Source organism: Nothoprocta perdicaria, unplaced genomic scaffold (assembly GCF_003342845.1).
Source record: "Nothoprocta perdicaria isolate Ctin4 unplaced genomic scaffold, notPer1 scaffold_20, whole genome shotgun sequence".
NCBI lineage: Eukaryota > Metazoa > Chordata > Aves > Tinamiformes > Tinamidae > Nothoprocta > Nothoprocta perdicaria.
Window position 1 is genome coordinate 336385 of NW_020455205.1, and position 17126 is coordinate 353510.

Consider the following 17126-nt stretch of genomic DNA (forward strand, 5'->3'; position numbering starts at 1 on the left):
ATGTGAAAAAATAATGGAGGCAGGTTTGAGGCGAGCTAGTCACAATGTTCATGCATTTTTCACCACTTACTATATTTTGAAATTCATTTCATTACCCAGAAGAAGATTTTTGAGAGTCATGAAAGTGCCCTGAAGGTTCAGAACTAAAAGAGACTGTGATCCATTTTCCCAGTGAGATAAAAGAAAGATGTGGCAAAAGCCCAAGGATCATTATTTCAGCATCGTAGTTTAGCATTATTTTTGTTTTAGTAAACCTTACTGAGTTCATGCAGGACCCAGGGCTTCTCAGTGTGAATCTCCAATTATTATTCTTTCTCCAAAGCGCTTTCAATTTAAATAAAGGGAAAATATATCAAAGACAATGGAGAACTTGGTTAAAACATAATAGGACCCACATTTACTTGGGCTACAACTTAGTAGCTGCTACTGTAAAGATTTTGGTTTTTATTTTGCCTTCATAATGCAGATGGCAATCCGTGTCTTCCAGGGTTACCCTCAGAGGTGCTGGATGTCCGGACTCTTCCAGGGCCCTGAACTCCAACCTCGTGTAACATGGTCAGCCCAGCGAGTTGTGCAGCACAACCACGGCGTTGCACGTGGTGCCTGGGTTGAGCTGGTTTGTAGCCACTGGGTGGGATTACTGGAGGCAGAGAGTGCAACGAGAGGATGCATGGTGAGAGATGCAAACTTGAAGTGCTGCAAAAAAAAAACCAGTGCCTTAGCACAAGGTGCAAAGGAAATTTTGTCTCTTCCTGAATGGCCCCTTGTTGGGACACCCCGCGGGGCGTCCAGGACTCGGGACAGCGCTTGGCACAAGGTGCATTTGTAGAGGCTGGCTGCAGGTGCCACGTGGTGCTGCAGCTCATCCTGCTCATGGGGAGCAGGTCTGTGCTCAGTGAGAAGTGGAGAAATGAGCCTGGGGGGCAGCTTTAAGACAGCAGAGGGGAGTGCTGATACCTAGAGTCATCTGCATATGTAATTCCTTCTCCCCTAACTCCCCCTGAAAGTAAGTTTTAACAGCATGAGGACAAATAGCTGTAATTCCTAGTAACCATTTGAGTGAGATGCTAGGGGAGGAAAGAAGAAGAAAAAAAATAGACTAGATTTTTTTTTTTGTTGTTTTGTTTTTTGGTATATTGAAATGATTTCAGGTACCAAAATAACAATCTCCTGCTGATTGAGGAAGAAGCATAAGCACTGCTTTCGAGCGGCTTTGGGTTTTCTTAGTGAACTCTTTTCTCAGCCTTGCTTGCCATGTAATTACTGCCTATCCAGCAATAACTGAAATGAGAATGTCTTAGGCAATGCCTTTTTCCTCCAGAGACCGTGTGAAATGGTGTTCAGAAAGGTAGAGAATTGTAATGTAGTTAGAGCGGGGGRAAAAAAAAACCAAAAAACAAATAGTAATCAAGTGTGGAGGTTAGAGAGGAAAAAAATCCTAACCCTTGATTAGAATTTATATAAAACGGCCTGGAATGTATCAGACCTATAAATAAACCTGGGACAGACTTAAGCCACTGCTAGTGAAGAGAGGAAGCCAGTAGATGGCACGAGAGACCTTGAGATCCAACATGATGCTCAGACAGCCGCTAATAGCTATTCTCCTCTGCAACCTTTTGGGCTGGCTCTGGCTTTGGGCCTAACCACTATATTTGCTGGATTCCTGAGGCTTCTTATTCATCAGCTACACTTAGATCCACACAGTACATTTATTTTTAGGAACAACTAAAGTTCATTTAATAACTCATTTAAACATGCTGAGTAAAATCCTAGCTCTTTTGCGTTTAACCATGGACTTCTGTGGGCTTAGAATTGGACCCGTTATCTTTTTTAATACTCATGCTGTGGAGCAGGTGTTTTATTTCCAGGAGGGGCTCTGATATTAATGGTTTTGTCTTTCCTATCATGCTGCAGCTCCTTCTCGGGGATGGAATGACCCTGCTTTCCCTAGAGTCACTGTGCCTTTTAAAATCAGTGTGTCAAAAGAGCCAGGGCTGGTGGTGAGAAGGTTCGGTGGCTTGGTCCGGGKTACAAAAGACTCCGTCTTCACCAGCTTTTGCCTGCTCCACTGTATGAGCGTGAGCCAACGCTAGGCTTATGAATAATCCACTAGGGTTTAACCAAAACTGATCATGAACAAATAAAGTACATAGTTTTGATYTTTTTCCACATGTACAGTTATTTTACAGTTGGTTGAATCTGAAAATGAAAATCTTAAACTTAGCAACAAAATATGCTCATGAGGTTAGGAGATCTAGATAATTTTTCTAAAATTATATATTATTTTCTAAATAATTTTTCTTTTCATCTCTAGATTYGCTGAAGAACTTGCAAAAGCCATACAGGATGTAATTTTTAAGTATTTCTGACTCTGTCAAGAAGGTAGGTTTCCCTATCTTGATGCAAAAAAAAAATGAAGCAGAGAAATTCCAAACCTCACAGAAAGCTATGTCAGAAGTTGCAACGCTAGGATTAAAACTGGAGGCTGGCACATGCTTAGCACTATAGCTTTTTTTTTTTTTTTTCTTCCTAGCGCTCATTCTTCCAAAACAATATTGGAGCACTATAATAATTGCAAGGTCATTTTCCTTGATTACTACAGTAAAGTCTAAAGTTGATTTATTCACATCATTGAGAAGCACTGGTAAAGAAAAGTAGAGTGCACAAAAGCTCAGCCTGTGAAATACACAGTTTAATGCGCACTAGGYGATGTAACTTCGGTTTCCTTTATAAGATAGGGCAGGCATGGTTTCCAAATGAGCTTTAAATCTGGACTYCAGATAGCCTCCCAGGTGCGTTAGAAATGTCTGTGTAGTGTATTAGGAACTGCAGAATTGGCTTGTTCATACTTGCACTGGTAATGGTCCTCCTAATTCCTTTGGCTAAATAGGTTGTTTCTCAGTGTTTTGCTTCATGGTACCCAATGCCAACCTCAGGTTTTCTTGACATATTTGGACTTTTTACCACTGCAGAATCAGTGGAGTCGTTCAGCCAAATATATCGAACCATCTCAGTAAGAAGGTGCTAATGAACAGGAATTGGACAAAATGAAATAACATGTGCTGGGACTAAGCGATGTCCTGAAGCACCTAGACTGCCTTGGATTCACTAGTGGTTCGTCCCATCTGGACATGCTAACATCTTTGACGGGAACTTGTCTATGGTCTGTGTTTAGAGCTTCTGATCCAGTGACTTTACCAGTCTGTAAATTGTTTCAGGGCCAAGGCTCTGCCTTCATGAGCTGCTTGTATTTTTTCCTACTGTACATTCCAGCTTGATCATTGTTAAATAGTGTCATGCTTTTGTGTAGATGACTATGTTTTACTACAAGCATAATTACTTCATTTACTAATGGGTGTTACTCAATTCCTATTCCAGTAGTTAAACATCAAAGTGGTTTTTTTTTTTTCTTTTTTTTTTCCCCCCTGCACTAGATCTCTTCAGTACCTTTCTTTCATCTGAAGTGGTTGACTGGCAAAAGTTTCTCTTTTGTAAACAAGTGGATTAAATAGAAAGGTGTTGGATTAAAGATGACAGACCCCAGTTTGATCCTATGAAAGTCAATGGCAAATCTCCTATAAGCTGCAGCAAAAACAATAGCAGGAAGAAAAAAGGCTCTCTGGGTGTAATGCTAGTGTGATATTTTTGAAGGGAAGTGGAATGTAATACTAGTCATCTCCTTTCTTGTTTGGGRGCTACATTTCTGCAGGGTAGCACTTCTGTTGAGTTAGTAAACAGCACAGCTTTTAAATAGGGAATTTGTGAATGCTTTATCACAAATAAAAGCATAGTGCAGAAATCTGTGCTGTTCAAGCTAAGATGAATATACTTCACTGGAGAGAAAGGAAAAAACAAAACAAAACCCCAACAAATCTGTTGAGCAGAACATTGTGTCCCTGTATAGAGGCCAACTCCACATCTTGTGCACGTTGCAGCTGGTTAACTTCAGCAAGGAGCCAGAGCAGGACAGCAGCAACCACGCACAGGCAGAAGGGCTTGGGGTCTGCACCCAGCTCCAGCACTCAGCCCATGGCCCTAGCTTTGGCSGTGCAATGCCTTATTTTCTTCATTAACTAATTGCAGTACCTTGAGAATGACCTACTCTCCACCACGTAGCAAAGTCAGGATACAATAGGGTGACAGTAATTTACCCTTTCAAATTTTAGTTTGATGTTGCTAATCTCTTTAAAGACTGGATCTTTTCTAATTTCCGGCTTTGTGGGGTTTACCCCAATGCAGGGGTGGAGGGGGGAGATGAACATTTATAATCTTGGTAAAAAAAAAAAAAATCAAGCTCTGAAAAAAAATGTTTTGTAAGTGTTGCGCTCTTTAGTATTCAGTCCTCTTCTTTTTGATAATTCAGGTTTTAGGACGAAATGTGGTTTATTTAATAACAGCTTCTGAACTCTATGTAGCTCGTACTAAGGTTTCTGTGGAACCAGCATGTGCCTGGGGCTACTGCCTGGYATGAGGCAATCTGGTATTGCCAGGGTCGTGCTAGACGCTGGTATGAAGGTCGATCATGATACATTCTGAGGCCAACGGATCTTTGTGCCCATCATGTGGCCTTTGAAGGTGCCACCAGGTCYTAGTCCCCCAGCGTGGGAGGGCACTGCATTTCTGCCCAGGCCAAGTGCAAGTGACCAAAGTGATAGGCTCACTGGTTAAAGAGAGGCTGATGTCCTGCTTATACTTCATTTTAGCTTTATGATGTTATGGAGCTTTCCGTACATTACTTTTTTTGGACTGCTACCTTATTGCTCCCTGAAGTTTTTGTAGACATCATTTTCATATATAAACACAATATGAAATGGCAAACTAAGAAAAAAGTTCCTATTCATGCTCTTAGCTCATGAAGTAACAGCAAACCCATTGAAATTTAAATCAAAATGGGGACTGTGTCGCACACTATAGCTCTCTGGAAAGCTACAGTGGGAGTCTAGCAGTCCAATTCAATCCTTTGTACAATGTACTAAGGCTAATGGTCTTGCTGGGAGTAAAATGTATTTTTTTGCAGAACGGTTCCAAGAACAGGCTTTGCTCTTTACCAGAAAACATAAAAGAAAACAAATGCTTACTGTGTCTTTAGTATGCTAAATCTGAAATTCTTTACACAATGGAATGTTAGCAGTAGCCGTAATCATGTTTTCCTTTCATCACCTAGCAAACGTAATTTTAAGAGAGGACTGCTGTAATTATATTTCAGATAAAAGGAAGCAGAATTTCTGGATAATATTATAGCCGCCTGATTGTTTTGTTGATAGGGAAGAAATTAAGAGCGAGAGAGAGAGACTACATGAATACTTATTTAATGAACAACATATTTATTAAGCAGTGCAGACTGTACATAATGCATGTGACTTGGGATGCAATGCAATACGCTTATTGTCTTCAAGCACATTTCTTAGTATTTTACTACAGCTATTATTTGCCTTCTTACCTGTCCAGCTATTCAATTATTTGTCTAGTTTGACTGTAGCACAACACTAACMCATGAGCTTAACTACAGTTGCCAGTGCAGGAACAGTCGATGTCGGCATCCACGGACTCCACAACATCCTCAGCTGCAGATTTCTTATCACCACTTCTCTGCCATTCCAGCAGGCTTACAGCTGTATCTGTCAGAAGAGAAAAGCCCTTGTTAACTAACACCAGGCAAACTTACACATTTCAGGAAAATACTGTTTTGATGGCTGCTGACTCCACCATGTAAAGAATGAAATTCTGCCCTCACAACTGAGATCTAACCAATTCTTTGACTTGGAGCAGCATTTTCATCCAGGTATACTAATAATTTCCTAAAAACAATAATGATATGCTATAATAGCATATTATTTTGCATATAATAATGCTTCATGAAACAAAAAGACAAGAGGCAGGAGCCTGTGAAGGTGCTGGAGGTAGCCACCTTCCAAGTGAAGACCATCATGTAGCGATGGACAGCTCGCTTTAGGAACTGCTGCATATCACTGCATATTTCAACTCACTATTTGTTGAAGTTGATTCTGAAGGATAAGCCCTTCAGAGAATTTTCAGAGGTTCATAAACTTCTAATTAAAGTTTCCCATATATTGGGAAATCTGGCAGAGCATTGTCAGTTGCAGTATTAACCTCACCACACTGCTTTATCAACAGCAGCTTGAATGAGCCATATCCCTTAATGCTGAAATAATGTAAATGGAATAATAATATTCATCCTCCCAATAAATATTCTTAGGTAGTTGGAGGTTTATCATTGCATCTGGAAGAATATTAGGACCTCCATTTAAATTGCATAATGAGAATGTGCAAAGCTTTCATGATTTTATCTCCGTTTGTTTTAGCCTTCGGTTGGACAGTACATTTGCAGCCTGCCTTCTCTCATCACAGGGCTGTATGAGGCAGCACCTCCTGAAAAACTAACGGTCTTCTTGGCTGAATTACTGTCCAGCCTTAGGCAAAACTTGTACTTAATACACAGGTTATAAATACTTCCTAGACAATTGCTTTAGATGCTTTCTAAACATAGGTATTTTCAAGCTAGGAAATGAGAGAAGACATAAGTGTGTGTGTTATTTTTTTTCCTTATATACATTAATTCTTGCTCTACCTCTTGTGTACAGTATGGATATTCCTCACATTCCTATAGGAAACAGTTTCCTGTGCAAACTGCATCATGACTAGGTAACTATGAACCATAAAGGTAAGGCTTGTGGCATAGTTGAAACATAAACATGTCTGCCTTAGTCAAGCTCCTAAGCCTACAGACTACCAGATTTCAAGGTTAACAGAGGACATTCTACATCCTTTTGTCCTTACTCCACTGCTGACACGGATGTGGTTCCACTCTTTTGAGACCATTGATTCTCAGGTATAAATTCCTCTATAAAAGGCTGAGGGAAAGTCTTTGCATTGTGCATGAAAATACATGCACTCAACTTGGGGGAAAAGGACTTGTGCTTCTGTTGCTATTCCTCTTCATCAAAGAAAGAAAGAAAAGGAATGTTTTAAGACATTCCTTATGTCCTTAAGCATTGTATTCCTATTGATCCTTAGCCTGAGAAAAAGCAATCATATTCACTAAAAAAAAGAAAAAAAAAAAAAAAGGAAGAGGAGGAAGATGCATGGTGGCAATTTCAGGAAGACACAAGCAGATCCATGCAACTACTTGGCAGCAAAATGCACACAACTATGCAGGAAAAATCTCTGCAGAGGTTTCGTGGGGACTTCCCAAGAGAAGGTTTGTAGTACTGAACTCAGTGTTATTAATTTATTGCCTTCCAGGGACTCNATAAATAAATAAATAAATAAAGCCCTTGATTAGGAGTGTTGCTAGCAGCCTTCCCAGCCTCTGGTTCAGTAAATGAACCAGAGGAGCCTGCAGTTGCTGTAAAAGCAGCACTGGCTGTGACAACTAATATATTTTTTTTTTCTGATTTCCCTCTTTTCTCACACTTTTTGTGAGAGAATGAGACAGCTTTATTATAGCCTAATATTCTGAAGCAGCGAGTGACCTGGGGTGGTGACATTTCAGAGCTAGAGACTTGGACATACAAAAGAAATCTGTGAAACATGGATATGACAAGATTTAGAAGGTTTTTTTGTTGAAGGTGGGTTTTYCTTTTTATAAAAGGATGCATCTATTCACATCTCAGGGAGCTGTCAGAAAACTATTAGCACTCTCCCTGGGCTACTTGTTGAATTGGCTGTTGTAGGAGGCTGACTATTACAGAAAGATAATCATTGCTTTTAGAGGCTGATTCAGCACATTGTGCATATTAATAACATGCACAAATTGTAAAGTTCTATGTGGTAGTTGTTCTAAATCRGACATAATTTCTCTTTAATGTAAGTCATAGAGATCTCACTGGCTTCAGTGAAATTACAACGTATTATCCCAGCTGTGGATTTAGCTGGCATGCTTAACATAGAAAACAGACCAGTTCAGTAGGTATTTCCTAATGTAGGTCTCCTGCTAGGATATTATATATGTCCTGTGTGATATCTTAGAAGATGTAGTAAAAAATACACCAAAATACCTATAAGCTCAAGGTTGGATTCTTCTCTCTTGCTTCTATAACTTGAGTGTAAAGCTCTATTAGGAAATATATTGCATACATAACAAATCAATGTAAGGGAAAGGAGCAAAAGGCCCAGTTCTTTGAAAAATGTTGAACACAAGTGTGTGGGTGTATAAAACGTCAGCAGAAAAAAAAAATTTTTTTKGAAAAAATCTAGAGAATATCTCAGCACTGTGTTTTTGGTGATATATTGCACAGTGGCATAGCATGGCAGTCTAATCACAGCARTTGTGTCAGACTACTTGACTGACTTTCACTTGCCTTGCTTGCCCTGGTCTGCACAAAATTGCAGGCTGTAATGTGCATAAGAGRACTCACTGTTGCTTATCACAACTTTATGGAGATCCTGAAAAGGTGCAAAAGAAAAAATTATCGATTACTGCTGCCCCTTTTACCACCTCAAATGCTTTCCTCAGATGATGCTACCTGCCATCATCCAAACTAGCTTTTAGCTACCCAGTACCGTCAGTGGTTATTGCAAATCCTAATGGGTTTAAAAGCAGCAGTTCAAGGAGCTGCAGCAACACACGTCTGTGCGTGGCTGTGCTCTGTTTTGTTCTTCCGAGTGTTCTGACAGAGCTCCTACAGTATGTGACACAGAAAGAGGAAAAAAACMCTGTACCTTTTGGGAAACAGTGGAAGCCAACCTTAACTGGAGCTTTTTCAACTGGAGTACACTCTTTCATGCATTTCAGTACTGGGTCAACAGAGTAACACGTAGATTCTTCTCCATCAACAGTAGGATTTCGATTCAGCTTCACGTAACTGCGCTGTAGTTTGCACCCTATGAGAAAAAGGAAAGGTAGTTAAAATTGTAGAAATAAATCCCAATTGATCCTTACAATAATAAAGGCCCATATTTTCGCCTCGGCTTTTATTAAAACACAGGTCCCTGACAACCCATTTTCACAATAGTGAGGTTATCAAGATAGGATGATAATAAGTTGGAAGATAGAGGAAAGGTTTTGAAAGGGGAGCTATTTTTAAAATTGAATTGCACAATATAACTGAAATGGATTCATGTATACCCAGTTTTTTAGAACTACATAATACACAGAAAATAACTCCTCATGTCTGAAAGCTATTAAGAACAGATACTGTCAGCACAATGGTTACTTAATTGCATTACACAAAAATGTCAACTGGAGTGAATGGATAAAAAATGGCAGCATTTATATAATAACATCAAGGATAATTTTTGTATTGGATGATTTTTATAATGTCGCGATCATCTCACTAGAAAGGTATAATGTAACTTAACGGGATCTCTGCTATSACTCTGTTTCCTGACACAGAGATAAGTACAATTCCACTGCCACTGAAGTCAAGGAGAAAACAGCCATTAACTTCAATAAAGTTGTCTCAGGTCCAAGGTAAATGGAAACCTGCAGAACAAAACTGTAATGATGTTGAGAGACCGTGATTATTTTTCCAGCTCCATATGAGAGGAAACTCTTTTATCTTAGAAATATTCCTAAGTATTTCTCTGAGATTTCTCCCTCAGGTGGTTTAGAACAAAAATGAATTTTGTACAATCTGCAAATGTATATAAATCTAAGATCTGACCTACTGCATTCGTGTACATTGTGTGTGACATCTATGATGTTTGCAACTTGTTTGATTAAATGAGTTCTACAAACAAAAGCTGAGGCTGCTTTGGCTGGTGAAAACCACACAGACTTCTGTGGGTGAAAAATTAGGCTGATTTTGCCTCTTGAAGAAAGCTGCTACTCAGTGTAAAGCGTTAGAGTCAAATTAATTATTTAGCATTGACTTGCACATGAGACAAAGACTATTGCTGAGTACAAATTTTCCATGCTCACAAACACTATTTTAAGCAGTCAGTAGTCACTGAAGTTAAAATGGATATATAGCGCTATTGTCTTTTCTAAGTAAATTGTATCTGCTGCTTTTCTTTCTATTAAAAAAAAGAAGGAATAAAAGATCTTTCCAGTAATTGGTAATGTAAAAGTGATATTGTATTTTCCCCAGCATAAACTACTTTCAGCTCTACTCACCACCAGAGCAGGTTTCTTCTAGCAGTACCCATGAATGAACAAAAGCAGAACAGCTGTGTGCCAGCTTATGATTTGGCATTAGGAGCTCATTGTGCTTTTCTCGGTCATTATTTCCACAAACTCCACAGGTCTTTCCTCTCATCCATGAAGCAACAGTAACCTACAAAACAGCACATCTTTGTAGTGGATACTGAAGTCTGTTACACTGTAAGGCACTAAACAGTAAGAAAGCTAGTGACCCTTAAAAAAGGCTCTATACCTTAAGGATCACACCATCAAAAGTCACGTTCTTCAGTCCATATGTTGGAGCTTCCACAATAACTGTTGTCCCATTTTTATAAATTTTAATATTGCCTGTGAAAAGATAAGGTGATCTACTTAATTATAAAATAATAAAGAAACTGACTAGCACAATGTATTTTCTTTAATGTATTTTATTTTGATATATAATATTTTTATATATTTGCTGTTAATATGGAATATATATCTTCTATTGCAAAGAGAAAAAGGAAAAATAGAAAAATCTACTGCTGGGCCATATAGTTGAAATGGACTTTTGTATCCAGGTTCCTAAATCCTGAAGTGCTAATAGTATGAGTGGAGTCCAGCTAAATATCTGGAACAAGCAACTTCTTTATGCAAACACCAACAGGGACATACAATATAAATAAAAAAGTCCTTTCTTATTTATCTCTCAGTTATGATAGTGAAAAGGAAGAGTATACTTAGTACAGGAAATATAGGAACAAAAGTAATACAAATCTTAAGAAAATGAAGTCTGTAGTTTTTCTTATACTTAATCACACTTTTTTTTTTTTTATGAGGATATGTTTCTGTAACATTTACAGAAATACAGTCTTACAAACTAAATATCTTTAAGTTGGCTGAAAAAGTGGGTATCACAGCWTACCTTTTTCATACTCAGAATCTTCACTGTAGGTTAGTACTGGCTCTTCATTGCATGTCACAAGAAGAGATGAATTTGGTGCTGGACAGATAGTGATGTTTCTTGGGAGAAAAAAAAGAAAAAAATCATGATTAATTTAATAATGCAGAGTATAACAATTATTTATGACCAAACTGWACAAAACAAAAACAATCTGAGCATCTGGATTTTGAATGAATTAAACTGTTTTCTTTCCAAAGTCCAAAATTCATTGTGACTTTGGCTGCTGAGATTCRACCTGTAAAGAAAAGAGAGAATGGGGACGTGTTGAGCAAGTCATCRAAGAAGCGAGGGTTGTGATATGTTGATGAGGGCAAATAACAAGAGCATTTCAGACAGGGATTCCTTCCAGGAATCKCTACAATAGTTGACTGCAATTTAATTTCGTGTGGGAGTGAGACATCATCCATCCCCAGACTAACTTTCTAAACTTCTATATTTAATTCTTCATTATCTTCAGATAAATTGCACTTACAGTGAGCTTGTATTTATGTGAACCTCTCTTGAGAAGGACTTTGGATCAACCTTTTTTGTAGTAATGATAAATTTTGGATGTTCAGTACAGTCTTGGGCCACTATCAGGCTGCAGCTTTTATTGAAAGAGTATGTACTGTTCACATGATCAAATGTGTTGAATTCTCCCTCGCTGACTTCACATGTGGCTGCAGGAAAAAAAAAAAAACAGAAAAGAAAAGGCAGGTGTAACAAGAGTATGTGTGTTGCTGCTAAGTATTTGRAGGCTGCCTTGGAGATTTGTTTATCTAGCAAATCTTCACCATCTCCTAAGCAGAAGTTTTCAAAGCTGCCAAAGTCTTTAAGGACAGGATAGAATTACAGAAAATTAAAAGATGTGGACTGTACTAGCATCAATTTTGATTACATGTTAAATATTAAACTCAAGGTAAAAAATGATTGAAATGTACTAAATTCTTGAGAAACCATGATCATTAACATTTCCCCAAAGTGTTAGCAGTCAGCTAAAATACATATATCTTTTGGTGAAAATAAATAGGCAAGAAATTCATGATCTCAGTTTACGCATCATCTGATGCCTGTCAATGCAGCGATGGCAAATTATTAGAAGGGGCAAAAGACAATAGTCCCTCTGAAAAACCTTTACAGCACTTCAAAGTCTCTTTATTCACTACCCAACAATAACRCTTCCAAGTGATGGAAGTTGCTGGGAAAGCGTATGTTATGCCTCTCTTACAAGGAAAGGCAAGACCCAATGATGGCAGARGAGGGATCTATAAGCATTGCTTATTTATGAGATAGGCATGCAAGTAATATTTACATTGATCCTCTTGCGCTATTTGTGAGGCTATTGCAGGAAGGAAATTCCAAGCAGTGATATCTTGAGCCTCGTAAGCTGAAGATGGGCCTAAGGGCAGAGTGAATGGAAGTCGGAATGCCTGGTAGTAAAATGTTACCTGAAAAAGAAGACAGGAAAACAATTTAAGTTCATTTATTCAAAGATTATAACTGCAAACAAACAAGAAAAACAAAACAAGGAGTTGTTCTATGAGCAATAATTGTCTTTTATTTTTTTATTTTTTATTTTTTTTCCCCTAGTCTCACTTCCTGAGTTTTATGAGAAATGGACACTGGAAGCTAACACAAATAGACTAAGTCTAAGTGATAATTAACTCACTTCTTAAAAAAAACCCCAACAAGTTAAGTAACTGGATAAGTGGATGAATGTGTTGGCAGAAGCAGGCAGCATCCATTACAGGCTAAAAATTGGCATAATGTGCCGAAGTGGTAAAATCCTTTACCATGATTACAAACAAATTACATTTACCAAGAGAATCAAATTAATGCCTAACGTGCTTACTTCTTCATTACCATATATTAAAGATCCCACAGTACTAAAGCAGCATTTGAGGTTAAAGACTAAATAATTTCTCTGTTTATGAATAGCGAGCTGTTATTACCATGCCACAGAGTCACATGGGAATTTTTTTTCCAAACGGTGCACAGGGATTTGGGGGACAAGGGCCAATTAATCATTGGGATTCTGCAGATGAAGCCTATGCAAACTGTTCTGCAAGTACAACCTTTCTAGTTTGCTTAAGGCAGAGTTGTAGGAGTAGGTGTCTAAACTTCACCAGACTTTAGGGACAGAGCAGCTTCCCTAAGAGCTAACGTTTTGCTTTTTTTCTTCTTTTATATTAAATATCTATAACTATATATTAATAGATATATTAATATAATTAATAATAAACATTGAACATCTATATATAAAATATTTAATATGTTATATTAATATAATTAGCTGAAATCCATTCAAGGTGTGGAGGGGGGAAAAAAATGACTCGTACCCCAGAAGTTTTAACTACTGCATCAATTGTCCGTGCAGATGTTGCCGCTGCCCTTACTGTAAATTCATGAGATGGATTTCTCTGATGCACTTCTGAGAAGCCCAACATGAGTGCTGCTCCAGGAACATATTGCATGAATCTAGAGATAAACAAGATATGACAAACTCAGATCCATGAACAAAGGATGAGCATTGCTGGCCGTTCTGAAAAACTGAGGAGAGAATGGGAGAACTGAAAAGAAAAATATGACTTCAGGTCAAACTAAATGCTTTGTTTTATCTAAAGGAAACATGCTTTTTTTTGCCTTTTTTTTTTTTTTTTGAGAAAGAATAAAAGGAAATTCAAAACAAAAGCCATTTTGAACTGAAATATCAGAACATTAAATTTCAAAAATTAAAAGGTAACACCCAAATATCTGAAAATGTGACACAGTTAATATGAAATGTCAGGGAAATAAAAAACATAAAAACATTTCCTGTGTGTCATTGAACTTGTGTTTTCCATCAAAACAAAAAAAGAAAGTTAGGTTGAAAAGTTTCATCCAGTTCTTTCAGTGGTTTTATACAGCCCAATCAATGTGAGGAGTGCAACACAACAACCCAGAAGAGAGCAAATTACATACTCTGAGCCTGTCTTCTTTATCCAGGATGGAAGACTTCCCCATTGCACCTTTAGCTGCACGGCTGGTTTCCTCGCCATCTGGCCTGTGGTAGCCCTGACTTCTATTCTGTAGTCTCGGCACTCCTTGCCCCATCTCAGTCTGGCCTTTAAGAAACAGGGAAATGGTTACACAAATTTCAAAATTGGAATCACAGCACTTAATGCCATTTGAAAATTTAAATGTTCCTGCTTTCCTGAAACGTCAAAACGATATTTACTGCCTCTAAGTTTTACCCTTGAAATATCCTCATGGAGAAATTCTGAGTACATCTGGATAAAGCTGAGGCTAATTGAAAAATGAAGTTCACTAGGCTGCGCTAAGCTTCACAGAGATGTTCCTTTTCCAAAGCAGCCACTGAAACTTTGCACTGAAGAGTAAAAATAACAAGACTCCCAGAAAAACAAACTGTCATTGAAACAAATCATGTCAGTCAATTTTTAAATTTTSTTCGTATTTTAAAAGTCATATTTGGATACATCTTCAAAGTCCTCATTTTTCTCTACAGTTAGAAAGTCTTTTTCTTTAATTTGAAAGGATGGGAAAAGACATGTACATTTTCGGAAGTTTTAAGAACGTGTTGTGAGACACATTTTAAAATATGTATGTTTCCCTGTTTGATTATGCTAATCAGCAGGAGCTATGTGGTTGTTCAATACATTCTGGGCTTTCTAGAGCTCTCGCTTGGCAAAGCTGMCTGTGTGCTTACCTGGGCTTTCAGAGGCAGTACTACAGCATCAGCACATGCTTTCCAACTGGTTTCAGCCAGCTGAACCACAACTAGTTGCACGTCAACTTTGGCAGCATCAGAACGAACATATGCTGTAGCTTGATAACCTTGATTTTTGTTGTCACTCCTTACTGCCTGTGCCACAATCGTAATGCCAGGTGGAATAACTTCTCCCAGGAAGTTGCGCTGAAAAACAACCCCCAACCATCTGTGATTACATATTTCTCAGTATTCTCTGGAGAACCCACAGTCCAGTTATGCTGCAGTGATAGCAGGGAGCATTCCTCATCTTTCATCATCCTGGTTTGTTGCACGTATTTAAGAATATTTCTGATTGTTAGAAATATTTAAGAATAAATCTGATTAGAATATTAATTATTTCATTACCATTTTCAAAGATTTGATTGTTTGGATGCAGAATTCAAGATTTTTTTGAACTAGCTCTACATACTTTTAAAGATTTTGTTTATTATTGTAATATTAGAAACATGCCTATGAGATTGTAAATATCTTCATTTTGGTGCATTCACAATATCAGTTACAGCTTTTTCAAGAGAACCAGATGTTTTGAAATCCTTCTAACTAGTCAAGTCTTCTTACATATTCACTGTTTTGCAGGGCTTTTTGTCCTATTATTATGTAGATCTACGTTAACTTTGTACAATTAAGTGCATACCAAGGTAAGGATAACTAGTGCTTAATGGGGCTTTTTATATAGCAACCAGTAATAAGCATGAAGATTCTGATTTCAGTTATACCCTACATGCTCCCATGACCCTGAGTCTACCACTATTTTAAAATAAGTCGGAGAATTTAAGTTAAAAAAAAAAAGTTCAATCTATGTCCTCACCAGTTACACTTTTATGTAACTGCGAAACATTCTATTGTGAGGGTTTCTATAGGAAAAATAAAATTCTTTCCGCTTTAACTTACAACCCCATTGCCTTCAGTTTTTATCCTTTCCAAATCCAAGTTTTCACATGCCGCAAACACTAAAAGAAACCTTGCTCAGGAAAACAACAAATGAAACTCTAAAGCCAAGCAAACTCACAAAAATGCCAAATTACTTTGACTTTCAATTTACAAACTCAGCATGCAAAGTACTTCCTGGGCTTAACTCAGTTAGGGTACAGCCGCCTCTAAAGTTCTGGCTCAGCAGTCAGCAAATCCTACCATTTACAAGCAGATTGCAGAGACTACCTCATGTGTTAAGCTGGAATCACTCCCGTGACCAAGGCCCGGTCCTCTGCTAACGCGGCTCCTCCTGGAGCTGCTGCCAGTATTTCCTGSGTGGTGGTGGCTGCTGCTACTGCTGCTGCTGTTGCTGTGACTGCTTCCTGATGTGGAGGAAGACGATGAGCTGTCTGATACCTTCTGATCTGGATGCTACGGAACAAAAATATATTATGAAGTTATGGACATGGCTTCTAGATCCAGGAGAATGAAAAGTGTCTGCTAATGGAAGCTGTTACTTCTTTAGCATTACAAATATATGAGGACACATAGTGTCCTCAAACAATACTACAGGTCAGGATTCATCCTTGTAAATTATATTTTTACAGCACAGGCATCTAAACTGGAGTTATCAGTATCAATCCAAATGCAATGGAGARGCTCAGACATATTTTCAGTGTGTTTCTTATTATTTAAACATGAAATACATTGGATAGGAATGTGTCTTGAATCCACCTGTACCTCTCTGCTGATCAAGAAGGCTATGTAGAGAGTGACTCGAAATGGGGATTTCACCTTGTAGAGGTCTAACATTAGACGAGGTGAAATCCTAACTTAGTGATTAAAAAGTACCCATTTTTAATCTAAAATGCTGCAAAAACATCATCCTTCTCAAATAAGGTAAATAGCAACTTTCCATCTAACACCTCCAAAAGCCACTACACAGTTAACATTTCTCTGTATCACAGYGCATAGTCAGTCTGGTTTCTGACACCATCTGCGTGCAATATGAGTTTGCTTTACTGCTATGATTGTCTAAAAAAATGAAAAGTTAACAGGTCTTTGGGGATTATGTTTTTATATTTCCTCTATGGATCTTGTCCYAGATTTCACTGCACTGTTCAGTACCTAGTCCTAAAATGTCCTTGCCAAAAATCTATGATTGMAAGTGCTACTTGACAGATATTTTAATAACATATCAGCTTACTTTGGGCCTCATCAGTGGTATTACTGAATAATAAAGGTAGATTCTATAGAATACCTGGTGAAATGAACCTACCAAATCCCCTTAGTGACAGGCTTGATCATATCATCTACAACGACAGGAAGGCATGCTTGAATTCAGACCTACCCAATGGACGTGGCCGGATCTGAAGCGGAGCCGGTACACTTTTGGAAGGTAAGTCTGCAAAATTCCAGAATAAGTTAAAGCCAACAGC

General features: G+C 38.1%; 1 protein-coding gene across 1 annotated transcript in view; it reads right to left on the reverse strand.

The window, feature by feature from the left end:
• Positions 1-5489: 5489 nt before the first annotated feature.
• The window catches only part of LOC112946214 (vitellogenin-1-like), a 40232-nt gene continuing 28595 nt past the window's right edge, over positions 5490-17126 (reverse strand). The window contains exons 24-35 of the mRNA XM_026038010.1: positions 17039-17092; positions 15934-16119; positions 14713-14919; positions 13968-14110; positions 13346-13484; positions 12319-12454; positions 11500-11686; positions 10989-11086; positions 10338-10432; positions 10079-10238; positions 8683-8844; positions 5490-5618 (exon numbers count right to left, since the gene is read on the reverse strand). Coding sequence (XP_025893795.1) covers positions 5500-5618; positions 8683-8844; positions 10079-10238; positions 10338-10432; positions 10989-11086; positions 11500-11686; positions 12319-12454; positions 13346-13484; positions 13968-14110; positions 14713-14919; positions 15934-16119; positions 17039-17092 — 1686 coding nt within the window. The 3' untranslated portion in view covers positions 5490-5499. The remainder of the gene's footprint in view (positions 5619-8682; positions 8845-10078; positions 10239-10337; positions 10433-10988; positions 11087-11499; positions 11687-12318; positions 12455-13345; positions 13485-13967; positions 14111-14712; positions 14920-15933; positions 16120-17038; positions 17093-17126) is intronic.